This window comes from Clytia hemisphaerica, unplaced genomic scaffold (genome assembly GCF_902728285.1).
Source record: "Clytia hemisphaerica strain Z4C2 unplaced genomic scaffold, Clytia hemisphaerica genome assembly, whole genome shotgun sequence".
NCBI classification, from domain to species: domain Eukaryota; kingdom Metazoa; phylum Cnidaria; class Hydrozoa; order Leptothecata; family Clytiidae; genus Clytia; species Clytia hemisphaerica.
In genome coordinates, this window is record NW_027103657.1 from 282,355 (window position 1) to 309,374 (window position 27,020).

General features: G+C 35.2%; 3 protein-coding genes across 4 annotated transcripts in view; 2 read left to right on the forward strand and 1 right to left on the reverse strand.

Annotated features, from left to right (window-relative positions):
* Positions 1-1,906: 1,906 nt before the first annotated feature.
* LOC136803203 (galactosylgalactosylxylosylprotein 3-beta-glucuronosyltransferase 3-like) lies at positions 1,907-4,814 on the forward strand. Its single transcript, XM_067059936.1, has 3 exons — positions 1,907-2,858; positions 3,396-3,689; positions 4,494-4,814. Exons 1-3 carry the CDS (start codon positions 1,968-1,970, stop codon positions 4,596-4,598), a joined length of 1,290 nt encoding a protein of 429 aa, XP_066916037.1. The 5' UTR covers positions 1,907-1,967; the 3' UTR covers positions 4,599-4,814.
* A 1,244-nt stretch (positions 4,815-6,058) lies between these two features.
* The window catches only part of LOC136803204 (uncharacterized), a 47,847-nt gene continuing 26,885 nt past the window's right edge, over positions 6,059-27,020 (reverse strand). For both annotated transcript variants that reach the window (XM_067059938.1, XM_067059937.1), the window contains exons 15-16: positions 11,398-11,543; positions 6,059-6,533 (exon numbers count right to left, since the gene is read on the reverse strand). In XM_067059938.1, coding sequence (XP_066916039.1) covers positions 6,303-6,533; positions 11,398-11,543 — 377 coding nt within the window. In that variant the 3' untranslated portion in view covers positions 6,059-6,302. The remainder of the gene's footprint in view (positions 6,534-11,397; positions 11,544-27,020) is intronic.
* Positions 14,882-26,883, forward strand: LOC136803206 (nucleotide-binding oligomerization domain-containing protein 2-like). The gene is made up of 4 exons (XM_067059939.1): positions 14,882-15,239; positions 18,163-18,828; positions 23,935-24,162; positions 24,463-26,883. Exon 4 carries the CDS (start codon positions 24,570-24,572, stop codon positions 26,610-26,612), a length of 2,043 nt encoding a protein of 680 aa, XP_066916040.1. The 5' UTR covers positions 14,882-15,239; positions 18,163-18,828; positions 23,935-24,162; positions 24,463-24,569; the 3' UTR covers positions 26,613-26,883.

Genomic DNA, 27,020 nt, shown 5'->3' on the forward strand with positions numbered 1-27,020 from the left:
GAGCAAAATAAAGGGTCTTCTCTTCGAAAGCTGAAAACATTCTTAAAAATTGATAAACGGGGGGGGGGGGTTCTAAAATTCTCAAAAAATTAACAAGCATGGGGCCATTTATTTGGAACGTTACATATCGCTTAAGGTGGTCATTCGCCTGCCAGATTCTTTTCAAAGAAGTTTTTTTTTATTTTGTGATCTACCTAGGGATATTTGATTGTTATATTTAATTTTGTATTTTAGTACTTAGTATTTATAATTTTGTCGTAATTTCAAATATGCAATAGGTTTTTAATAAAAAAATATAATGGATGGTAATAGGCTTCAAAAGATTCGATATCCAAACTTTAAAATAAAAGCTATTTTAAATTTTGCCCATACCTTACTAGTCTTGAACTTTCATTAGTCTTACAGTGTGTTTTTTTCCTCGTTGTTTTTTGAAAAGATATACGTTTTTTTTATAAGAACATCCAAAATTTTTGAAGCCTTCGGATGTTCTTAACTTTTTGAGTTTCGAGCCTAAAAATGTTCTTAACATATTCTTATTTTAACCATTTGTGAGTGTTTTTGTTCATTTTCCCAAGAAATCGGTTGTTTTAGAGTCCACAAAGACTAAAAATGTTCTTAACTTGCTCTTAAATTTTTGGCCATCAAAGCCTTATGTTCTTATATAGTTTGTCCTTATAAAAAAGCTCTACATGACACTCTTAGAACCAGTAAATGTTTGATGAAGTTTGATGGCTGTTCTTATTTTTTTAACAATTCTTACCTAATCTTATTCTCTTGGACTCTAAAACACCCGATTTCTTAGGAAAGTTGGCAAAAACACTCACATAATGGTGAAAATAAGAACATGTTAAGAACAATTTTTAGGTTTGAAGCTCAAAAAGTTAAGAATATCCGAAGGCTTTAAAATTTGTGGATGTTCTTATAAAGAAAGGTGTATATTATTTGACAAATTTGGTTCCGGATATTTGCTTAAAATTCAGCCACTGCAGGCCCCTAGTGTTGTGATTTTGTTCTTATTTTTTGAGTTTCATTGTTCTCATAAAATTGTTCTTATTAAAAAAAGAAGCTGTAATTGAAAATTTTATATAAAACAACCCTTTCCTGGGTTAGTAAGAAACTTTTTTAGCTAGAGGATGAGCAGAAGCCTATCTCTGGGTGGGTGGCCGGACGGACGATGCGCAAAAAGTGTATACGTGCCTCTAGAATACAACGAATAAACAAAGTGTTTACTCATTTTCAGCATTTTCGAATATACATATGATCTTTTTCCATTTTCTTCTATCTATGCGTATTGTATTTAATGGTGAAGTTATTGTTAATTTCACTGCGATTTGTTTTTTTTCGATACTGATTGGGAAACTTTCAAGTCCTGATTGGGAAAAGACTGATGTCCTTATGATATCACTTGCCAGGACCAGGGCCAAGGTGTCTCTCTAAGTAGCCTGAAAAGATTTTTTACTTTCATTTTCAATATTGGTCTTTGTAGGATTGCTTTTTTACAAAGTTGTAATTCCTTTTAATTACAATTAGGCAATTGTTTAGTCCTTTTTAGAGTATAATGTAATATATGCATTTAAAGGCTTTGTTTTTACAGAAGTGTTCCCGTCTCATATCAGACACATGTTTCATATCAGGACAGTCAGTGTCTGCCTATTGTTATATTGCATGCTGATATAAGCAAAAAAAATGTTTTTCTTTTCCTCTTTCCGACCAAACTTGCTCCACATTCTTGTCAATTCAATATCAAAAAGCTTGTAAATCAAATTGATGAGTAAGCAAACAATATCACTCTCATTTAAAAACAAAACCCTTTAAGAAATTCATAGAAAATACAATATAAATAACTTTCCATAATTCAAGTCCTAAATTTTTCCCCAAGTTTTTCTCTTTTTTTGCTTTTAGAAAGACTGAGTTTCAATGGATATCGGATTGAAGTAAAAAAGTGTGAACGCTGGTTTATTTGTCTCATGGCTTTACTGCGCAGGCGCGTTTTTGTTGTTCTATTTTGTGTCGGTGTATTTGGTATTCTAGGAATCCACTTGTTACTTTCAAAAGATCATCAGCAACACGGGCACGGTCACACGAGGAAAAAGTTCCCAAGACATCGAACTGTAGATGAAGTAGAAGAACCAACGGAGAAAATAGTTAATATTCGTTTCGAGCGTTTGGCCAAGGATAATCAGCATGAAAACGAGTTTAATAAAAATTCACCACAACTGGATATCGGTGAAGAACATCAAAATGAGGATGAACCGCGGTACATCAATATTACATCTGACGAAATGTTTTTGAACGTTTTAGCGGGAAGTCCTAAAGTGAAAATAAGCCCAACTTTAGAAGAAAACATGAGATTAAAAGAACAAATTGAAAATCTAAAACATGAAATCGAGGTCATGAAAAAGAACAAAAAACAATTACAAGAGTTATCCAAAAGATTAATAGCTCAACAAAAAGGACAACAATATTTCCCTAAACTTGACCCGGCTGTGCCCTGGGTTTTCGCTATAACTCCAACCCACACCAGATACACTCAAAAAGCAGATTTGGTCCGTCTGTCACAAACGTTACAACACGTGACAAACCTTCATTGGATAATTGTAGAAGACTCTAAATCAAGTACTCAAGTCGTACATAATGTTTTATTAGATTCTGGTCTAAGTTTTACACACTTGTATACAAAGACTCCAGTTACTATGCAACGAAAACGTGGAGAAAAGTATAACAAACATCACCGTGGTGTACCCCAACGAAATTTAGGACTAAAATGGATCCGTCGAAATATTAAGCCACAGAAGACACCAGGTGTTGTGTATTTTATGGATGATGATAATACTTATCACAAGAGGATTTTTGATGAGGTATAACCTTTTTATTTCGGACACTATAGAGGGGGTTTATCTAAAGAATCCTATATTTACATCAAAATAGACAAAAAGAAAGACAAATTTCGCCGTCCACAACTCCTGCAAATTCATTACTCTTTTTTATTACGTGAATTAACTACACATTGTGATAAGAACGACAGTTACGCATGCGTGTTACAATGCAGCATTCTTTTGAGTAACAGACTGGTTTTATTGATTCCAGTTTATCGGTGGAGCTGTTTTGAGAAACCGGGTTACTATGAGTGTTGCTCTTGCCGATTGAGGATGTCTGTACTAAGGCAATTTCGTGCCAGAGCAACTTGATTTTATTTACTGGGCGTGGTGTACTAAGGGACTGGGTTCGTGTTTGAGTAGTCAGGCTCAAAAATGGATCTAATGGCGGGTCATTCTTCGCTGGTCTAAATCGCTCGTACAATATATGAGATTTTTTTCACCTATCAACCCTTTTTTTCTCATCATAATAAAGTCTTTATTTATGTGTCCAGTAAAATAACTGTTGTTCAATTTTAGATGCGTTGGACCCAAAAAGTATCAGCATGGCCTGTCGCGCTGACAGGGGCGGCCCGTTTCCAAGGACCAATTGTATCAAAAGGAAAAGTGATTGGTTTCCATTCTAACTGGGCTTTGGATCGTAAATTCCCGTTGGACATGGCAGCCTTTGCTGTTAATCTAAAACTTCTAGTTGAAGATTATCCAGATATTGGATTTGACGAGTCAGCAAAACGAGGTCATTTGGAGCCGACATTTTTATCGACCATAACGACAATGAATGAGCTGGAACCGCTGGCTGATAATTGTACTAAAGTAAGATTGACATTTAAGAAAACAACATCAAATCTCAAAATGTATACGATGCTTTACTTTTTTAATAGTTCTAAGTACCAATTTATGCTTTGAACGAGAATTTTACCTTTAAAATGTCGGGAAAAGTGACGAATTTGAAATTTTGGTCGGGGGAAAGTGACAAAAATACCTCTAGGTGACGAAATTTTCCCCCGACGAAAAAAAAAACCGACTAAATAAGCCTCCGACATTTTTCTCCCCGACAAGGTATATTCCTTTTGTCTATTTTAATTTTCTATTTATCTAAAACCATGAACTCTTACCTTGTTCTCCTCTAGAATATCTTTCTGACACGGTGAATAATTTTTTACTAAAGTAAACATGGGAATTTATCCTAAGTTATAAATGGATGCCGAGAATTTGCTTTACAAGACTCATCCATCAAATAGTACTATTGCTTTTGATTATTTTTAGTGGGGGACAAAAATTGGAGTATAGTTTTCCACTGGGGACGATATTTTTGCCAATATTTCCAGTGGGAAGGGGTTCCCATTCGGTCTGTGAGAGAACGGGGTGTAATAGTACTATCGCTTTTGACTAGCCGGCGCGCTTGCGCTGTACAAAAATACTCTGAAGTAGCCAGTCTAAGAGTCATAAAAATATGGATAAGGTGAGAAAAAAAGAGATCAAACGAGAGGGGAGCTTATCAGCTACCTGACAGTATAAATTTCAACGACGATGAAAGAGAAACATGATGTCTGTACCCTGTAATAAAGACCTTAATAGATTTTTTATATAGTAAGATTATGCTTATTATTGTTTCAGGTTTTGGTTTGGCACACACGAACTGACGTTCCAAAGGAAAGCATCCGTGGAGAAAAAGAACTTATACGTCAGGGAAAACAATCGGACCCTAATATCGAAACTTGAGGGGTGGCTTGTAAGAAAACGAGAAAAAGAAATTTGGATATGGACAAACCACCATCACATTAAGGCCGTCCACTCGAACTGATTTTAATAACAAACCGACTTAGATTCCAAATTTTCGTCCTCGGTTGGAAAGATACCGTACATTTTCAATCCCATTGAGAAATTGACTTTGATTTCATACTCCCATTCGAAATTCAATGCAAAAAATTGCACTCCAAAACCATCTCCGCTGAATTTTCTAAGCTTGGAACAATAGAATTTTTATCCCCATCGGGATTTCGATAGAAATTTTTGTACCCACTGTGGAAAAACTTTCCCACCGGGGCTGTGAGACAGGAGTGTTTGATACTATCCACCATTCACTTTTATTTTTGTGCATCGATACCTTTCAAAAGAGTGGTTCAGATAATCTTTTTGGAAATTTTGGAAAAGTCACCTAATCCTAATCTCGATAAAGAGATAAAAGACACAAAGTTCTCAACGAATAGACCTTTTCATAAATTACGTTACGAACATCACTTACCTCGTTTTGAGATTATTGCCATGGTGATCATGGCACCTAATCCTAATTTCTTGTTGATAGAGAGATAAAAGACACAAAGTTCTCAACGAATAGACCTTTTCATAAATTACGTTACGAACATCACTTACCTCGTTTTGAGATTATTGCCATGGTGATCATGGCACCTAATCCTAATCTCTTGTTGATAGAGAGATAAAAGACACAAAGTTCTCAACGAATAGACCTTTTCATAAATTACGTTACGAACATCACTAACCTCGTTTTGAGATTATTGCCATGGTGATCATGGCACCTAATCCTAATTTCTTGTTGATAGAGAGATAAAAGACACAAAGTTCTCAACGAATAGACCTTTTCATAAATTACGTTACGAACATCACTTACCTCGTTTTGAGATTGTTGCCATGGTGATCAACTCCAAGCGGATTTTGTTAAAACTGTTTTCTATTCATGAAATAATCATGTAATATTTCAAGGGATATAATCACCATGGTAATTGTTTGAATACGAGGCAAGTGATGTTCGTGAGATAATTTATGAAAAGGTCTACAGTGGAATGAACAGCTGTAAAATGACTAAATTGATGTAATGGGATGAGCTTTTCCAGAAAAAAAACCGTATAGAAGGGAGTAAGATATTTAGAAGTGTAGAAAAATCTGAAAGAAAAAAACTTTGAAAACTGCTATGCTTATGGGTGTGTATTTGCAATGCCCAGAGGGTACATTAGAGGCTTATCCAGGGGTTAAACAAGTTCCAGAAGGCGATGAAAAGAAGTATCCAGAGATCATGATTAACAGATTTTATCCTGGAAGAGCGAAATAGAGAAAACATAGTACTTTTTCAAATCAAAAATCAATAAATTTTTTATTCACAAATTTTTACCAGAAAATCAGGCAAGACGCAACGGGTACGGCAGGTACGGCGGATTTAAAAAAAAAACCGAAATTTTCCTCTTCGTCGGTAAAATCGCTATAAAATCGCTTAAATTTCCTCATTCGCCGTACCAGATATAAAAAGCTTCCGTCGTGCCTGAAAATAAAATTAACATTTTATACAACATTATCAATCAAAAAATTAATATTTTGAATAAAAATAAGATAAGAAAATATACAGAATAGAACTTTTCAGTGGACAAATTTAAGGGTGGTTCTTCGCCCTGTCATCCTTTGGCGCCCAAGTGTTTATGGTATGTTGGGATCAAAGCATGCATAATTATTCAAAACATCACAAAATTGTGTGTAATTGAAATCATGTTTTCCACCTATCACAATATCAAATTTTTCATACAACACGTGGAACTCACGTGCGCTAACCAAGCTACCAAGCTCTAATTCGCTTAACACGCGATGAAGTTGTGAACGCGATACTGTTCCGTTATGGACGCGATCGTAATCTTCGAAAAGCGGGAACAACTTAAATAAAAAATAAAAAAAGTTTTGAAAAGTGTTACGTTTGTTTTAACAGTGGCATGTGGCCAAAATCTGGGGAGATACTAGGTTTATGGGGTGATGGGGAAAAGGGGAAAAGGGGAAATCGGCTGCCGTAGAGTTCGGACGTGAAGGTGTGTCAATATGGCGGAATCAAAAAACGAAGAAAGTACTGAAGCTGTGTTTGATTTTATTGATAAGGCTTTTGCAGAAGGTCAAGAAACCAATTTCATCAAGAAGCTGAAGGATTCTATATGTTTTGAATTGGATTCGCGTCTCAGAAAACTTTCAAGAGAAGTTGGTAAATCACCTGATATTTCATTGTATGAAAGACTTGTAAGTAATTTAGAGGGACATATCTTATACTTGGAAGATGAGTTGAGGAAAAAAGACCTTTTAATTGAAAAGTTAATAGACAACAGCTTGGTTTCTGTGAACAACTCTCAGTCAAAAGTACATACAAATGTACTTACAAAAACAACTTCAACAAACACAGACTTTTTATCACATCAATTAAACAATGTTAATGGCAACAAAAGAAAAATTGGTGTCAAAACGAGTGCTTCTACTAATACAAATTATGCTCCCAATACACTTATTGATTTCAAATTCGATGAAAGTATTAACTCTGATGTTGAAACTTTGAGTGAGGAGAATTCTACAAATAATGTTAGCGTGAAAAAAGATCAAAACAAGAAGAGGGAGTCTGTTTATATTTGTGGTGACAGCTTGTTAAATGGAGTCGACGGTGATGGGGTATCGAGCAAAGAGTTTTGTACCGTGGTAAAATCTTTTGGAGGGTCAACCTCTCTTGATATGGTTGACTACATTAAACCTAACGCTCGAAAAAAGCCGGACAAATTGATCATTCACGTGGGGGGGACAAACGACCTTACTAAATCAATCGCTAATTCAACCGAAAATCTCGATCTTCTCTTCAAAACTGTTAAAGAAATAAGTCCTGAAACCCAAATTTATTTTTCTGAGCTGTGTTTGCGAAATGACTTTCAAGGAAGTTTTAGTAAAGTAAAGTTGAAAAATGAAGAGCTGCGGAAGTTTTGTAGTGATAGAAACATTGGATTGGTTGAGCATGGTAATATAGATAACTCATGTTTAGCAAAAAGAAAACTTCACATGAATCCAAAGGGATTGAAAAGATTGGCATTAAATTTTAAATCTTTTCTTGGGAAGATGTGATTGGATAGTACACCAAATGAATTTGTCATTCTCAAAGATACTGAATATTCGCCCATTACAAATCTCCGAAATCAAAAATTGAAATACCCTTTAAATCTCACAATAGGATATATAAATATAAATTCAGTACGCCATAAGTTGAAAGGCCTTGATACTTTTTTGGAAAATAATATAGATGTTTTAGCTATCTCTGAAACTAAGCTTGATGACGCTTTTACAACCAGCCGTCTTATTCTTCCAGGTTACAAAATACCCCTGCGCTTAGACTATTCTGATTCTAGTGGAGGTCTGCTGGTTTATGCAAGATCTGATATTTTGATGCATCAGCTTACATCTTTTGTTTTCCCTAAAGGTATCGAGGTCATTTCTTTTGAAATCAATCTTAGGAAAACTAAGTGGTGCGTTTTTATGATTTATAGAAATCCTACAATTCACAAATCTAAAGAAAAAATCGAAAATTTTCTATCAGTTCTTTCTGCAGGCTTAGATTTTTATAGTAGATCTTATAATAATTTTATGGTGGTAGGTGATTTTAACTTGGAACCTGATAACGAATTACTAAAAAATTTCATGAATGCTAATGATCTCTACAATCTGATCAAACAAAAAACCTGTTTCAAGTCAGATAATGGCACCTGCATTGACTTAATTTTAACAAACAGGAAGCATTCCTTTCAATTTTACAGGTGCCTTAGAAACGGGCTCAAGTGACTATCACCTTCTTATCCATACTATGATGAAATCTACTTATGTAAAATTACCCCCTGTACGAAGGAAGTTTAGGGATTATAAAAATTTCAATTCTGTTATATTTTTAAACGAACTAAATTGTCAACTTAAAGATAGAAATATTGTAGATTATAGCTTATTTGAGAAAATTTTTGTAAATTTATTAAATGAGCATGCACCATCAAAGACAAGGTTAATCCGCGCTAATAATAAGCAGCATGTAACCAAAGAACTCAGGAAAGCCATTATGCTCCGATCAAAACTAAAAAACATAGCAAATAATACCAAAAATCCTGAAGATGTTGCTCGTTATAAGCGTCAGAGAAATTTTGTCGTCAATATGAATAGGATAGCCAAGAAATCTCTCTTCAGTAAAAGTGACCCAAAACAATCTCCTAAAGGCTTCTGGGACACATTCAAGCCTTTCTTTTCAAATAAGGTCAATTTTGTTGATGAGAGAATTCAGCTCATTGAGGATGATAGCATTTTATCTCGAAATATAGATATTGCTGAAACCTTCAATGAGCACTATCACACTGTAACTGAACGCTTAGACGTTCCTCGTTGGAATTCTGTTAGTGGTGAAATCTCGGACAACGTCAATTCAGCCATAGATAAATTCTCTTGTCATCCAAGCATTATAAAAATTCGCGAAAATAGGCAAGATACTGACGCGTTTGAGCTTTCACTAGTAACAAATTCAGAAACACTCAAGGTTATAAATAGCCTGAACGATTCTAAGTCAGTCAGTGGTGATATTCCTACTAAGATCATAAAGTTAGCCAAATTTGTTTGTGCTCCTACACTGACATCGTGTTTCAACCACAGTCTTGAATCACAACATTTTCCTGATAGCTTGAAGCAGGCTGATATTATCCCAGTCCATAAAAAGAAAAGCAAGCACGACAAGGATAACTACAGACCCGTCAGTTTGCTCCCTTCCCCGGCAAAAATCTTTGAAAAACTAATATCGAAACAATTAAACATTTTTCTCGACTCCTTCTTCTCTACTAAACTCTGTGGTTTTCGCAAACAGTATAGCACACAGAGTGCTTTACTTAACATGTTGCGAAAATGGCAGATGTCGCTTTCTAATTCTGAGAAAATTGGAGCAATTCTGATGGATTTGTCTAAAGCCTTTGACTGCTTGCCTCATGATCTTCTAATCGCTAAACTTCATGCGTATGGACTTGGTAATAAAAGCCTCGCTCTTATCCATAGCTATCTTTCAAATAGGAAACACAGGGTCAGAGTGGGTTCATCTTACAGTAGTTGGCTACCTTTGCTATTTGGAGTGCCTCAAGGATCTGTTTTAGGTCCAATCCTTTTCAATGTTTTTATCAATGATTTATTTTATTTTGTAAATGAAGATGACCTCTGTAACTTCGCCGATGATGATACTCTTCATAAATGTGCTTCTTCCTTGCAAGAAGTCATTGAAGCCTTAAAATTAGACTTGCAAGTTATTCTCGCTTGGTTTGAACATAACTCTCTTGTAGCCAATCCGGAGAAGTTCCAGATGTTATTTCCAGGTACTAAAAGTGCAAATATATCTATTGACATAGGAAGTTTTTCACTAATATCTTCTGAGAATGCTCTTCTTCTTGGTGTTACTATCGACAGTGCTTTATCATTTTATACTCATATTCAGGATCTATGTAAGAAAGCCTCTCAAAAAACTAAATCCATCCTGAGAATGAGATCATATTTGAACCAAGATCAGGCAGACTTATTATTTAATAGTTTTATATTATCTACCTTTAAGTATTGCCCTCTCATTTGGATGTTTTGCAGTAAGATGGCACATAATCTTTTGACTGAAGCTCACTACAGAGCTCTTAGAGCTAAAGAAAATCTTCTAAATCTTGATTATGACGAGCTTTTGGTTAAAGCAAATTGTGCGTCTATCCATACTCAAAACCTCCAACTCATGTTAGTGGAAGTTTATAAGAGCGTCAATAATATCGGAAATAAACTAGGCTGGGACCAGTTTGAAATTATCCAGCGTGAAACAGGGAGTGATGATGAGGATAACGATTCCCCACGTCCTCCAAAACTTAGAAGAGGGCGCTCAAATTAAACTTCCACTGCCAAAAAAATGCAGTTTGCTTGAACTCCTTTAACTATCGGGCAGGACAGGCTTGGAATAGATTGCCCAATGAGACCAAAACATCTGAATCATTAGAATGCTTTAAAACAAAAATTTTGAAAGCAAAAATATATTGTTCTTGCAAACTGTGCTCAATCTTTTAATGTTTTTAGAATTTTTATCCTATATTATTTACTATTAAGTAAATATTAGATTGTCATGTTGGTTTGAATTAGTCTTTTGTACTATTTTGTTTTGTACCAACGTTAAATAAAGAATAAATAAATAAAAAAAATAAAAAAAATGGGTATGTCCAAGCGAAAATTCGAAAATGGAGCCTTTGAGGAACTGAGTTTCGACGTTTTTGCAAACCTTTGAGAGACTATTTTCCAACTTTTAGCTCAAAGTTACCAAATACTCCCTTTGAGGGAGTCGATTTTTATATTTCGTAATTTTGGGACCCTTTCAGAAACTCAATTGCTAATTGATCACATACCCGGCACCATTTATGCCCAAGTACCCCCACCCCCCAGTGCCAAAGTCTTTTTAGGGAGGCCAGGAAGATTAAGACGCCGTTTTTAGAGGTTTTTAGTATTAGGCAACCCCTCTCTATGCGTTTTTGGTAAATAACATGGGGACATGGCGCCCGTTATCTATCAATAAGGTCACTTATTAAAAAACCGCATTAAAACTTTGGGAAAGACATTAAAATTAGGAAGATACACGTTGCGTATTTTTGTTTTCATTCAAAGTTAAGGCGATATGAAAATTGATATAGTTTTTTCCTTTGCAAAAATAAATAAAATCCTTCCCTTCCTCTTAATAAATAGATACCTGTATTCTTCGAATGCGAACACGATCAGCAAGGCGATGGAGAACAGCTTCCACCATCTCCTCTCCTTCGGGGAGGTCTTTGATAATGTTTAGATTAGGATCCGGTTTGAATGGCGTTGGAACGAGTGTTGGATTCATCTCAAGACCTATCGATAGGAAAAAAATCCTTTGGTTTGCTTGATTGTAAACCTGAGGGTTATCTTGCAAAATTTTAAGAGCAAGTAAAGAACATTTTTAGGCTTTGTGGACTCTAAAACACCCAATTTCTTAAGAAAATAGACAAAGTTACTCACAAAATGGTAAAAGTAAGAACATGTTAAGAACATTTTCAGGCTTAAAACTCAAAAAGTTAAGAATATCCAAAGGCTTTCGAAGAATCTGGACGTTCTTATAAAAAAATGTTTACTAGAAAAGGAAAAGAATTGGATTAATTTATACGATTACTATGTGGTTAAGTACAGAAACAAGTCTATTTTAGGATACGCGCTTTTTTATATAAGAATACACTTTATAAAAATATCCATGATGAAAATGGCCAAAAAATTAAGAATAATGCTAAGAATATCACAATCATGGAATTTTGCTACTCAATCTAAGAATGCCATTTTTAGGGCATTTTAAATTATAAAAATTGTCAATTACCCCCAAGCAAGGCTCACTCCTTTCACAAAAATGCCATTTTATGCTTGAGACGTATGTACCAAATGTTTAATCTAGTCTGAATTAGGATCCTAACCTAAGAATGCTGTAAGAATATTTTAAGATGATTTTCCCAAAAAAGTTGAGAATATCCATGATGAAATGGATTTACACCATTCTTATAATAGTCTGGTATGTGCAAGCGATAATGGTCCTTTTACATAATCGTTAATAGCGCCATCTAGCTTATCAAAAAACTTTGACTGGACCCAGTAGCGTGGTGGCAAGGGGCGGGCAGTGCCCCCCCCCAGCAGCCGATTTCTTTCGGGCACCGAAATACAAAGGGCTAAAAAAGATGTCTCTTATTACTTATTACCCCTTTGCTTTTTTGCACCTTAGGATTGGCAGTTTTCAACAAAAAAGGGAGAAAATACCCAAAAAATTTTGTGCTCGCTTCGCTTGCCTAATTTTTACAAAGATATTTATTTTTAATAGGGGGCGCCAAAATCACAATCTTCAGAAATTGTCTCCCCAGTTTGCCCGAATTTTTGTCGACCCACGCTACTGACTGGGCCCCGGGCTAGATGAGCTAAATATAGTTAGTTTGGTTGGTATAGAGTTTTTATCCCTAAATAAGATATCATAAATGTAAAGTCTGTTAAAAAAAACATTGCTAGTCCAGACGTTTTCATACATTGCTCTTTGAAGGAGAAAAGATAGATATAATCAAAAGTAATACCTCGTTGAAAAGAGGTATAAGCGAGCATTTTAAGACTGAAAAATCTTTCAAAAATCTCGAAAATAAAGAGGTCGAAAAATTTGAATTTATAATTTTCTGAAACTTTGAGCTTCATCGATTTCAAATAAATTTTCAGATTTTTTGGATCAAAAATTGTAGCCCTCAAAACTGGGTCCATTGTTCCGATTTTTGTCTATTTTAATCCATTTTTAGCAATACACCGTTTAGGAGTGTCGACTGCGCACGCGTCAATCCAATTTTCCATTGTTTTGATTTTAGCGATCATAGAAAATTCACTCTCCTCCGTAAAAAAACGGTAGGTAAACATCTGGTTCTCATAAGGAAACATAGCAGAAAAATGGTAGGTAAAAGAACTTCTTTTCCTCTTGATGAATTTTTGTGAAATTTTCAGGAGAGACTTATAAAATTATCATTGATATCATGTTCAAATATCTAAATCATTCTCTTTAAAGTAGAGAAAAAAATTCACAATGTTTACATTCCTCTAACCTTTCACAGTACTAAAGTGCGCATTTTTACCTACCATTTTTACCGGGCCTCTGCAATGGAGTACCGTGAAATAGCGAGACTCCTAAACGGTGTACACGTTTTTTTTTTTATAAGGAACACGTTTATAAGGAACTCGAGGCTGAAAATGGTTAAAAAAATAAGGAATTGTTAAGGAACTGCTCAGGCTGAGAATAAGTGGATTTGAAAATAATGTACCTTATTGGGACTAATTTGACCAAATTTTGATCTTTCAAGGGGCAAAAAGTTCAAAATTTCCTTTGTAGTAAGGAACTCGATAAGGAACTTTGAGACTTAAATTCTCTGTAAAAATAAGGAACTCCAGGCTCAGAGCAAAGTTAAGGTTCCTTATAAAAAAAAAACGTGTATTTTAACCTTACTTTGAACAGGGCTTTAAATTTAACTTTAATTCTCTCCTTTACATATATATAATAGGTTTTTAATCAGTGGTGGGTCGACAAAAACTCAGGCAAATTGGGGAGGCAATTTCAGAAAATTTTGATTTTAGCACCCCCTATTAAAAGTAAATAACTTTGTAAAAATTAGGCAAGCGAAGCGAGGACGATAATTTTTGAGTATTTTCTCTCTTTTTGGTTGGAAACTGCCAATTCTAAGGTGCAAAAAAGCAAAGGGGCGCCGAAATTAGTAATCAGAGACGTCTTTTTTCGCCCTTTGTATTTAGCGCCCTCCAAAAAAATTGGCTGCTGGAAGAAGGCCCCCTGCCCCCTGCCCCCCTGCCACCACGCTATTCTTTTTAATCCATAACACAATGCATAAAAATTAGGAGCAAAAAAAGTACCGTCGTTTTAGGTAAGATTCCGCTTTTCATACTAGGATTCCACTCTGGCGGAAAGAGACCGGGTAGTTAAAAAATTAGTTTTGGAAAGTTAACCAATTTATTTTCAGTTTATTTTCCGTACCTCTAAAAAAACTCTTTCCTATCCTCAGATATCCTCAGCTATCCCTTGAAAGACAGCGAAAAAAATCCCGGAAAAGTTGGTGGAATCTTAATTCGGGAAGTGGAATATTACCCCGGGGGGGGGGTACTTAGGCAAAATGAGTGCCGGGTGTGTGCGAGCCATAAGGGTACCTTTTCTCATTCCTCAAAAGTCTCTCAAAGGGGTACAAATTCAAAAGGTAGTCTCTGAAAGGGTCCCAAAATCACGAAAATCAAAAATTTCTCTCTCAAAGGGTCACGATTTCCAAAAATTTGGTGAGAATCAAACCAAAATTTGGAAAAAATGGATCAAAATTTAGGAAAAGGTCTCTCAAAGGGTCCCAAAATCACCAAAATTTTGTCTCTCAAAGGGTCGATTTTCGATTTTCAGCTCGGACATACCCGTCACCTCGCAAACCTAGTACTCCCCCTGGGAATATTACCCAAAACAACACAAGTAATTTTTGTTATCTTTCTCTCAAAACACGATAAACATTATAACCTCCACAATGCAAAAAAGGTAATCAAGCACTTTTTTATAAGAAACAAATTGATCTTGTATTCACAGGTTTTTTTGAGATTTAACAACTTGGACAAAATAACTCAATCTGAACAAGTCGTCGAAATTTCATCCTGAAAATGTAAAATATGGGTCGAACTTGACCAGGTAGCAAGGCTTAAAGCGCGCCGTGCGTAAAAAACACTTTAATTTCAGACTGTTCTTGTAGAAAATAATTATGCAATCCAAAAGATAAAGTTGATATTTGTCAATAATCTTGTGGCTTTAATAAAATGTCATGAGAAAGAAACGTGATACTTATGAATTTACGATGTTTCGACTACATGAAAGAAAAACGTCTTATTGATGCATTTTTTGCAAGGAACTTGATTTTGTGAGTATATGAGGGAAAGAAATTTCGTTTTATTATTGATAGAAATTTGTGAATTCAAGAAATATATTTTTACTGGATATCGAATGGTTCATCGTGTCTTGAAAAGGTATTTCGATTTAATGATCCTTTTCCGAGGGGGAGGGGTGGGGTACAAATTTGGTACGAGAAGGTGCTCCCGAAATTTATTTTTGATCTCACTTTTAAAGGAATATATTATAATTATAAATTGCCCATTACCCCCAAGGCTCACTTCCTTTCACAAAAATGCCATTTTATGCTTGAGACGTGTTATACATTTTCTGTTAGGCCAACTATTACTGAATCTGAAAAGGAAAAGAAGATTTTCACGTAGAATAGTATTTGTACCTTTGAGGACCTTTTTTTCGGCTAACTCCAAACAAAAGAAAAGTGTCAATAATGCAATAATTTTTTCCCGCTCAAAAATTTTTTTGAAAAGTGTGGATTTGTGTGTTAAAAGTCCGAAGGGATATACAGGAGACTACTCCTAGATGGGAAATGAAGCAACTTCTTTCCCTTCCTAAACGCGTTACCCGCGTGGTTTTCACACAAACGCTAGATTGGAAGTAAAATATATCACCAGATTTTGAAAAATATGCAGCGTGAAGACAAGGAATGTTCTAGATTTAATCTATCATTCTAAATGCGGCGCAAATCTTAAGGCTTCACTTTTTCTTGCTTGAGAAAGGTTGATGATTCATCTCTAGCCTCTTCGGGGCTTTAAGCTCAATGGATCTTCGGTCCGTTAAGGCCAACATTGATTTCCAAACCCGAAAGGCTAGACTCGAGACTCCAGGATGGGAAATGAAGCCACTTATTTCCCATCCAGAACGCCCGGGCGTGGTTTTTACAAATTGAAAAGAGAAATCTATCGCTAGATTTCAAAAAATGCAGTCCTCAAAAACAAAAGAACCGTTCGATAATCTGTCGTCATGATTCAGCGCATTTTAGACGCGTTCTGGATGGGAAATAAATGTTTGTTTTTTTAATAAGAGTGATAGTGTTTGCTTACTCATCAATTTTGAGTTGAAAGTTTTTTCACATTGAATTGACACGGATGTGGAGCAACATCGGTCAGAAAGAAAGAGGAAAAGAAAAACATTTCTTTGCTTATATCAGCACAATATAAAAATAGGAAGACACTGTCCTGATATGAAATATGTGTCTGATATGAAACAGGAAAACTTATGTAAAAACAAAAACTTCAAGACTATAAAATAACAATAAAGTGGTTATCAGTTTTTGTTTTATTTATGTTCTGAATTGTTCTCGACAATGGGATTGTTACACTTTAAGAAACTAGTTTCACCAAGCAGCCTCAATGTTTCTTAAGAAATCGGCCTTTTGAGCCTTAAGCTTTTAGGCATTCTGAGCCTCATGTTTCTTAAAAGTGCGTTTCTTAAAAAAACAAACGTGTAATCGATTCTCTCCTTCCGTTGTAAACCCGTCCTTTGGGTACCTCTTGAGACAAAGGACTTAGCAAGGAGAAGATCAATTAATATTTACAAAGTGAACATTGCTTAATAGTGCAGAAAAATAGCATATGTATTTTTTCATAAGAATCTAATTTATAAGAACCAAATCAGACAAACTTTCTTTTTCTTCCTACAAACTCCTACAGAGACTGATACGATCAATTTTCAGCCTTCTCAGATGCTAAAATTTGAAATGTTTCTACTTTTACAACCTTTACAGAACTAAAAGTTTCGCAACGTGACCAGTATTCCGAGCCAATTGAAAATGGATACTTCGAGAATGAAAAAACTTGATATTTTTGGATTCTTGGATTCTTCGGACCCTTCGCTTTTCTCCAAATTTTAGTCGAATCTAAGAGGAAGGTTTTAGATTTTCGCGATTTTTGAATCCTTTTAGAGAAAAACTTATGACTATGTTACCCTTTTGAAAGACTTAAGATGCCCTTAAGAACCTTAGTACCCTTATGGTTTGCACATACCCATTACACGTTTTGTTTTAAGTAACCCCCCCCCCCGTGAGATTTTAAGACGAATTTGACAAAGCATAAAAGAAACTAAATAAACGTGTCCAGATTCTAGTACCAAAAAGGGCCCGAATGATGATGTCATCACTTAAATGGACAAAAGCTGATTTAAGTTAATTTAAAGGCATTATTGTCACGGTGTCACATACCAAATTTGAAAGTAAACGGAAAAGCCAATCACGAGATGTAGGTACCTGAAAGAAATCTCGAAATGACGTCATAAACCGTAAAACAATAATGACTGGTGACAAAAGCAGATAATGGAGCATCAGTTTTGCGACTACAGTACTCGTTACTTCCATTTAAGTACTCGTTACTTCCATTTAAGTACTCGTTACTTCCATTTAAGCACTCGTTACTTCCATTTAAGCACTCGTTACTTCCATTTAAGCACTTGTTACTTCCATTTAAGCACTCGTTACTTCCATTTAAGCACTTGTTACTTCGATTTAAGCACTCGTTACTTCCATTTAAGCACTTGTTACTTCCATTTAAGCACTCGTTACTTCTCGTTCCACGTTTTAGTAACAACTTTTTACGCCGGCCCTAATTTAACACCGGCCCTTATTCCGCCACAGCCTAATTTTGGGCTTACGCCAATTAGGGCCGTAAGTAACGCCAAAACCTATAAAATTGCTATTCAGGCCTCAAATCAGTAAGTATTAAGTAAAATTTGCATTAGAATGTCATCTTTCAGTATTAAACTGTTGAAAATTCCATTAAAAATCATTAATTTTTGTGAAGTTTTGGGGAAAATTATGAAAATTATTCATCCTTATTATTTATCATGCCTAAAATCTTTTAAATTGAGAAAAGATCGTCAAAAAGTAACGCCGCTTTTAGGTAAAAACTGCAAAACTTTGGCCCTTATTACGCCACGAGCCCAAAACAACGCCAATAAGGGCCGGCGTAAAAAGGGCCGATAAGGTAATACAATACATTACTCATACATACCTTCCATTTGTGAATTACATTTCCCGGGAATCACATTTAATTTTCGTTTCTTTCCCAGGTGAAGCAAGATGAATCGCTCCATTGAAAAGCTCATCAATGACATTCAATTCTGGTTGAGGCTTGCAACATTTTTACATGAGCCAATAAAGTTGTTCCTCATATGGATCTTACACAACCTTGGTAACGATCCATCGTACAATGGATTGCCACAAAATCCTCAACTACTTTTCCAAGAGCTCTCAACACTTGCCAATCAAAGGAAAATCAAAAAGTTATTGAAAGGTAAAGTTCTACAACAAGACCAACTCGATCATCTACTACCTCCAAACGTAAACGCGACAGATTCAGGTACTTTCGACGTCACTTTATTGTGCGTACTCATACGAAACTTCACGACCATTCCAGCACCTCTGAACGGTTGGAGCGACAAAAACCCTCCGGCTCACGATTTAAGTATCGCAGCGTTCGTTATTCGTGCACGCGAGTGGCGTAACTTCGTCCATCACACGGACCCTGACACTATCACGCAAGCAATGTTCAATCAAAAATGGCTAGAAGGGGAACAAATTATCAACAAATTTGGATATACTTTCCCGACAACACAAACTTAAAACCCAATCTCTTGACCCGAGTCAGGATGCTGTTCTCAAATCGTTGAAACAATACGTAAACGAAATCAAAAAATTGAAAAAGCAAATTAAAACTATTCAACAAAAGCCAGCAGGTATGAAATTATTTACACTTTTTTAATTAAGAACACTATATTAGGGACCGCGAAAGACGGGGGTAAAATGGTTGGAATCGACCAAAATGTTGTTTTTAGGTTTTAGACCACCTATAACCATGGGATAAGTTTTAGAAGCATTCTTATCATTAAATAAATGTCCTGTAAAAGTTTGGTGGCCATAACTTTATTTTTTATGAAAATATGAGCAATTTTGTAAAATTTTGAATGGCAGACGACCTACCAACAGAAAATTGGATTTAGACAGGTGAGCGCGTCCTCAAACCCCCATGATGTTATACATTTTTGGAACTGGAAGAGATCAGCGCTGTTTGTTTTTTTTGTCTCATTGACCCAATCAAATCCTACAAAAAATTATTCAGTTTTTTCTGGGAAAAAGCCACTTTTGAGGGCTTTAGCTGTCCTCCCCGGCATTAAGACAAAGATAATATGAAATTTCAACCTTTTTTACATATTGTTTGTTAATAAAAATAAACATTTTCAACCGCGCTCTGCTGTCTTTTTTGGCTCAAAGTTTATTGGTATTCGAGAAATTCTACAGAATTGTCGAGCGCGTGTTTGTTTACAATTCGAAAGTTCAAAGTCCACGGAGAGTGACAATCTGCCAACTCTCCGGCATACAGGATATTTTCGATTCATTCGTACGGCAAACGAAAAATTTGAAGAAAAAAAATTGATAAAAAATTAAAACTTTGTCTTGAGAACCTTCGTGCCAAGTTTCAATGCTATAGCATTAATAGAAGTAAAGTTATTGCAAAAAATGTATTTTTTGACATAACCCCCGGATTTTCACTTTTAAACCTATTTAACCATGATTTTTACAAAAATCCTCGAAAATCGTTCCAAAAAAAGGGTCATTTTCAGGAGATAGAAAATTTCATATCTCGAGAACGGCTTGGCCGATTTTGATGAATGACCCCTCATTTTTTTTCTTTTTTGATGCTCTTTCCAATGAGCATGGTTTCAATGCGCTAAAAACAATTTGAAAAAATCATTGCGGTCCCTAACTATATAAATAACATAGGGCTTGGAGGACCAAAATATTAAGAACAAGTTATGAGCACATTTTAAAGTTTTGCAGACTCTAAATCAACCAATTTCTTAAGAAAATGAACAAAAAATACCTACAAAATGGTAGATAAGAAAATCTGAAAAAGTAATGAACATCCAAAAACGTGTAGACTTTCAATTTTAAGAATCAGTATAGGTCGTTAAAAGATAAAACGAGCGTCATGGCATCGAATCCTGTTGATACATACAAAGGACTTACAAAAGTGAACAATTATCACTGTTATCTTTCGTATTTGATGGATGCTCCAATTTCAGCCCATATAATGCGCATGCGTAATTTATTGTTCTTTTAAACCGTTAGTGGTTCTTAGCGGCATGGAATTATAATAGACAGTGGATTAACAACTAACTGATTTTTACTTACGGCTTAAGCTAACAGGATTAATATAACTTTTGATAAAACAATGAATAGCCAAAACTATTCATATAATTTTTGGATGAAAAGAGATGGTTACACGTTAATTTTTTCTTTTCAGAAAATTATTGTATTTTCCAAAGCAACACAGGAGAAAAGCCGTCAAACCTTTTGTATTTTGCACGAATTTTCTAACCCACTAGATACATGGTTGAGGGCATGTATGAGAGAACAAAAGAGTGAGGATAAGCGGATCAGGAAATACAAAAGATTTTTCGATTTTCTCCTGTGTTGCTATGGGAAATGAAAGTATTTTTTTCAAAAGAAAGCATAAACGTGTAACCATCTCTTTTCATTCACAAATTTATATGAATAGTTTTGGCCTATTATTGGACGTTTCTTTAAGTGAGCTTGTCAGAACGAAAAATTGAATTTTTTTTTCAATTTCCACTCTAACAAGTTGCAAAATGACTAAAAGTAGACGAAAAACTGATTTTTTTTAAATAACCTTAAAATTGTCCAAATAACCAAAATTGGACCCTGTCAGATACACATCACATCAGATACACATTTTTTCCCGATTTCTCATGTTCTAGCTATGTCCGCAGTAATGATATTATTTTTCACTCTCTTTCCCTCATTAAATGATTTTTCGAAGCATTTTTATTGCATTTCTTATCGAAAATCACTCATCCAATTCCCAAAAGAGAATTAGAACTTTCCTGTGAGACTCCAATTATTCTACTTGATTGTTAATAATAAGTCGTTGTGACGTTTCATGCTGTTAAAGATGCAAAAAACGTGTTGTGTATAAAGAAATTGAATGTTGACACCGGAAATTTTCAAACTTCAACCTCAAAAGACCACCTTGCCACCACGTGCCTTCAAAAGATTTTCATGTCACAGTGGAACCAAGACACTCAAGTCTTATGTATGTTAATTTCAGATCATCTGGGAACAGTTTTGGAAAGATATTTCCAATTGAAAATTTCGTGTCACTATAAGCATTTTGTCTGAATTTCTTGTCTAATGATGATTTTCTCAAACCAGATTTCACAAATGTATCCAGCTTGGTATGCTAGCCTTACTTTCAAACTTTTTTCTGCAAATGTACAAAAAGAAAGAGCTAGAGAACTTTTTTAAAATAAGACTAAAAAACGTTTTTGTAAATCAGACACCTTCGAGCCGCCATGACAGGTGTCCTTTGCGGACACAGCCAGAACATCGATTGTTTTCTGAAACAATGGAAATACAATGGTCGCTCTCCACCGTTTCATAACACGTTTATCCAGTGTATAATAAATCTTCGATACCACAGTAGAGCTATGAGACTCACGTCTAAAATATGTCAATCTCAGCTCGTCTCGGAGAAAAAAAAGATATTCCCAATTCAAAATTTCGTATCATTATAAGCATTTTGTTTGGTTTTACTATCGTCTGATAATTCATTTCTCACATCAGATTTCAGAAATGTATTCGCGCTTGGTATTCTAGCATTTATTTTCAAACTTTTGGCCAGCAAAAGTACGCATAGAAAAAGTTAAAGAACTTTTTAGAAATAAGAGTATTAATCATTTTTTCAAAATCGGAGTCCTTCAGTGTATATAATAAACTCGTGGTTCTTTCTAGCCTGGGAATCCAAGCTCATAATCTTAGAAAAAACAAAAAATACCTCACCTCACAAAGTTCTAAGATTATAGAGCTTGGTGCAGGTAGATTAGTCTGACACAGAATGTTATAAACAGTATAACATTCTGTGTCAGACTAATCTACCTGCACCAAGCTCTATAATCTTAGAACTTTGTGAGGTGAGGTATTTTTCTGTGTGTGAACCCTTGTTGACAGACTTTCTGAACTTTGGAAACCCAGGCAAACACACATAATTAACTTACCATAAAAACTCTTTCACAAGCTCTAAAAGACTTTCAAAACTACTAAAAACTACACCAAAACATCAGCCACATGTATTTAGACTTCCAGCCAACAGCCGTTTTGTTTCGAAATGAATCTATGTTTTCATTTTCATTTGTTTTCCTTTTTTCTGCAGAGTCAGCTTTTTCCATAAATTATGCGCACGCATTGAAAATATCAAAATGCGCGCGAAAGTACATTTTTTTTGTGGCGCACTCGGTATTTTAATTTTAATTTTATCACTGGGCAAGTGGGTGCTAACTTGGAAGTGCAAGAACTTAAGAGCTAATCAAATTAGAAAATTCCCATCGACTGGCTACCGCACTCAAAAATTATAAAGTAGACATAGAGGTAATAAGAAATAGATGGAGAATTAACTCCTTTTGTTTCATTGAAACTAATCATCGGAAGCAAACGGCTCCTTGATTGCAATGGGAAAAAGTGATCAAATAGCTTTGTTGATCAAAATAAGAAAAACCTTGCTTGAAACAAGCACAAAATCCTATATTTCTAAGGGTCCGCTCTCATAAAATCATCGATAAATTTCAAAAAGGATTATATACTATGATTAGGTAACCTTTTAATGGGAACTCATGGGAATATTTAAGTTCACAAAAAACTGAATAAAAAGATGTTGGATTAATAACGACTCTATTGTGAGAAAATTAGTATATGTAATCACATGATAACGAGTGCAATTCGAATATAATTGCACGAGTGATTTTTTTGTTATTAATTTTCCGAGTCCGAAAGGACGAGGAAAATTCGAAACAAAAAAATCACGAGTGCAATTTCGAATTGTACGAGTTATTATGTGATTACGAGCTAATCGCACAATGGCTTTCACTACTTTTTCCCAGTTAGGAAAGTAAATTAAAGAAATTACACTGAAAGTTTTATATTTTTCTCTTCTCTCTGTGCCTTCTTTTATTGTTGTTTATTGATTTTCGTTCTCAAAAAATGAATTTCGAATGCAGTTAAAACGTTCGATGCAAAAGAAATGTAAGAAAAAACATTAAAATCATTTTTGTAAACATTGGCGCAGCATTGAAGAGTGTGATTAACGATTAATTGCTCTCTACAGGATGCAATTAACGATTAATTGCTCTCTTTGAGGGCGTGCCAAATAAGAAAAAATAACCCATCGTGCGATTATGGGAAAAAGTGATCAAATAGCTTTGTTGATCAAAATAAAAAAAAGCTTGCTTGAAACAAGCACAAAATCCTATATTTCTAAGGGTCCCCTCTCATAAAATCATCGATAAATTTCAAAAAGAATTATATATTACGATTAGGTAACTTTTTAATTAATCATCCATCCGAATTTGAAAGCCCTCCCGTTTAGACGTAAAGATTTATAATGAAGAAATTTTCAAGGAAAATGTGCTGAAACTCTCAAAATTAGCACAGTGTTCGCCAAAAAATACATCGATATGAAATCATAGAACTATTGTAACCTTACTTTGAGAAAATTAATTTTGTATCGCGTTTGAACAAGAACTTTTTGCATAATATGTTTATTTCAATCAGGATAACATTCTCACTTCTGTTCTTATAAATTCACATTTCGAATTTTTTTGCTTCCAATGATGGTACATCAAAGAAAGGCCGCTTTGAATAGATTTATAAAAGATTTCGACGACCATTTAGGTCATTACCGAGACGTTCTCCATCTATATCTTTATTACCTTCATGATCTAACTAGTCCTCGACAGGAAATAAAATCTATACAACATTATTTTACACAGGTTCGACTTGTGTTAAAGAAGCCCTTGACCATATCTCCAAAACCATCACAAAAAACGAATCAAGAGAACTTCTAAAGAACCTTGGTATCGATGATGATGGTGATCCATTGAAAGATCTGGTAACGAAATTGGAAGATGAGAAATGGTTAGATATCAAGAGAGAATTGGAAGTGATCGGAAGACGCGATGTGGTCAAACATATCAAGGAAAAAACTCTCATTACCAAAGGTAATTTCAAATGACACAGATATCCTAACATTTAATCAAGTTTACAGTAATTCATCCAGAATCTAGCCTTGATTATAAAGAGTTCAATGGTCTATTTACAAGGCCCACATCAGATTTTATTTATTTACTTTTGAACCAATCACATGCAGTTGCGTCCTACGAAAGGTGTTACAGATCCAAAGGGTTAGCCCCCTATTAAAAATCAATTTTTGGGATAGTTCGTTATCAAGGGTTTGAAGGTTAAGACTTTGAGCTTCATTAGTATATAATGCACCAACACTCCATTCATCTACTTTTCAGCACTTCGCAGCGCATCACAAAAACTTGAGGAGCATTATGAAGACGAGTTGATCGGATGTCTGATCGAAAAGCCGCTTTCTGAAACCGACGGCGAGACCGACTATGTAATGAGAGAAGATGTCTTTATCGATCTTGTGGTGTTACCTTCTACTGTTGTTGATAAAGATTGGTCAAACTCCGACCGTGCTGCTTTGATGGAACAAGAGAATCTTCCAAAAACCACCATCCATAAATCCATAGACCAAGTCCTCTTATCCAATGATGAACTTGTCTTCATCAGGGGTATTGGGGGCATAGGTAAAACCAGTTTATTGGATATGCTCACATTTAAATGGGCCAAAGGCGAGATTCCTGATCTCTCGGCGATCAAATTCCTCTTCAAATTCACATGCCGAGACTTAAATGATACGTCCAGTAAATTTTCTAACCTCCAGGAGCTCTTTAAACTGAAATTTCCCGAGGTATTTGAGTCGATCACTTTCGATGATTTGATGGAGATATCTGATAGAGTGTTGGTGATTGTTGATGGTATCGATGAGCTCAAGGACATTTACGTCCAAAACAAACCTGGAGCTTCCTCGGCAAAAAGTTTGGCACAAATTGTCTTCAATTTACTCGACCCAAAAGGAGATTGGCTCAAAAACCACAAAGTGTTAGCATGCGGCAGACCCAAGGCTATTGAGCATGTCAAAACTAAACTACCGACAAACTCGAAACAAAAAACTATTGAAGTGTGCGGATTTGATGACGAAAACATCGTTAAATACATCGAAAATTTTTTCGGTGAAAATATGGAGAAAGCAACAACTGTCAAAGATTTAATCGGCCAATCATACAATCTACGTCTAATGGCCCGTGTGCCAGTCTTTCTCTTTGTTATTTGCAGTGTTTACAAAGACAGCCTGTTGACAAACTCTATGAACACACAAACAGAACTATACTTCTATTCGTCTTTGATCTTCATCAGGAATCATTTCAAGAGTAAACCGAATCAATACCCAAATCTCATGTCCATCATAGAAGATCGAAAAGTGGTAGAAATGTTGTATTCCATCATGCAGCTATCCGTCACCACATACATGGAAAACAAAGTTGTTTTTAGCGAATCCGATATCCGATCTTTGAAATGCTGTTTCCCGATTGAAGAAACCGGATTCGTTACCAAATACCGTGCCGGGAATCAACAAAACGTGACATACCAGTTCCGGCACTTGGTTCTCCACGAATTCTTTACCGCGTTACACTTATGTGTAACAAAGGATATCGAACCATTCAAATCGAATCGAGAATTATCAAGTTGCAAGCCAACCATGATCGGAGTCCAACGTATGCTCGAAACGAATGACAATGAACTATTTGTCACTTTTTATGACAAATTGGACGAAATATGCAAATCAAGATTACCGCTGCTTACAAAATTATTCCATACCAAAACTAAGATGGAAACAAAGATGTCTTTATTCAAAGAATTCGTCGGAGCCTTTCTCAAACTACCATCAGGTATGATCAAAGATGGCAACGTTCTTCATATTGATATCATGAATGACCATTGTGTAGAATTCTTGAATTTGTTCAAAGAATCACGTGGTGGCAACGTTATATCGCCCGAATTGAAATCAGCGGACATATCACTTTTATTTAGGAGAGCAGATCCACAAACTGTAGTTAACTTAATCAAACAATTGAACATAATAATGATAAAGGAGTTTTATTGTACTGACGAACCACTATTTGATGAAGCAGTACAATACTTGACTTCATTGGCATTGTCCTGCTGTGGAGAGTATAACACAATGTTAAATATAGCCCCGGTAGCTTTACACGATATTTGTGTGGGACAAGGAGAATTCATCTTGAATATCAACCCTTATCATACAAAAAACAAGAAGATTCCAAACGAATGGCTTCAAAAATCAAACACTTTCGATATCAAAATATACAAAATATCCATTGATAAAGAAGATGATGAAAAAGCAGCAATGGATTTCTTGCGTGTGATAACATCTTATCAGAAACCGATAACGTTAGGGTGGTGGCCGAGCTCGTCTGGAATTTATCATGACGAAGAAACAGTTCAAGCAGTATTGGAGAAACATCACATTGATACAACGAATATTCGTATCACAACTACCGATAGAACTACGACATAGGTATACACTATACACAGGGTATACTGTAAATATTTTATCAAACCAATTTATGCCCAAAACCCTCTAAATCACATTTCCAAACCATGGTCAAAATTTTGTATTCATATCTTAAAGATATCTCGAGAAATCGCTAAAATTGCAAACCTCCGTTTTGGGGGCCCTTAGAAAAAAGCTACCTATCTTTAAGCGATTGAAAATACTGTTGAAATTGAAAATTTTGAAAAAGAACTTCCGGGAAATAAAGTAGAGATGTTAAAGTTTTTCATGCAGCAAAAATCTTTTCCTCTAGATTTGAGAGAAGTTTTAAATTTGATCGACGTTTTGGGGGTCACATACTGTAAGAACATTAATATTCGTATCAGAGCGAAAAAATGGTGGTAATTTTCAACGAACTTTCTGTCGTAGAAT

What these genes read in the sequence shown, in the direction of transcription:
- LOC136803206 (XM_067059939.1), top strand. Translation starts at nt 24,570, where the DNA reads ATGAGAGAAGATGTCTTTATCGATCTTGTGGTGTTACCTTCTACTGTT.
- LOC136803203 (XM_067059936.1), top strand. Translation starts at nt 1,968, where the DNA reads ATGGCTTTACTGCGCAGGCGCGTTTTTGTTGTTCTATTTTGTGTCGGT. An exon ending in ACAAGAGGATTTTTGATGAG is followed by an intron (nt 2,859 to 3,395) that starts GTATAACCTTTT and finishes GTTCAATTTTAG; the next exon opens with ATGCGTTGGACCCAAAAAGT. An exon ending in TGGCTGATAATTGTACTAAA is followed by an intron (nt 3,690 to 4,493) that starts GTAAGATTGACA and finishes TTATTGTTTCAG; the next exon opens with GTTTTGGTTTGGCACACACG.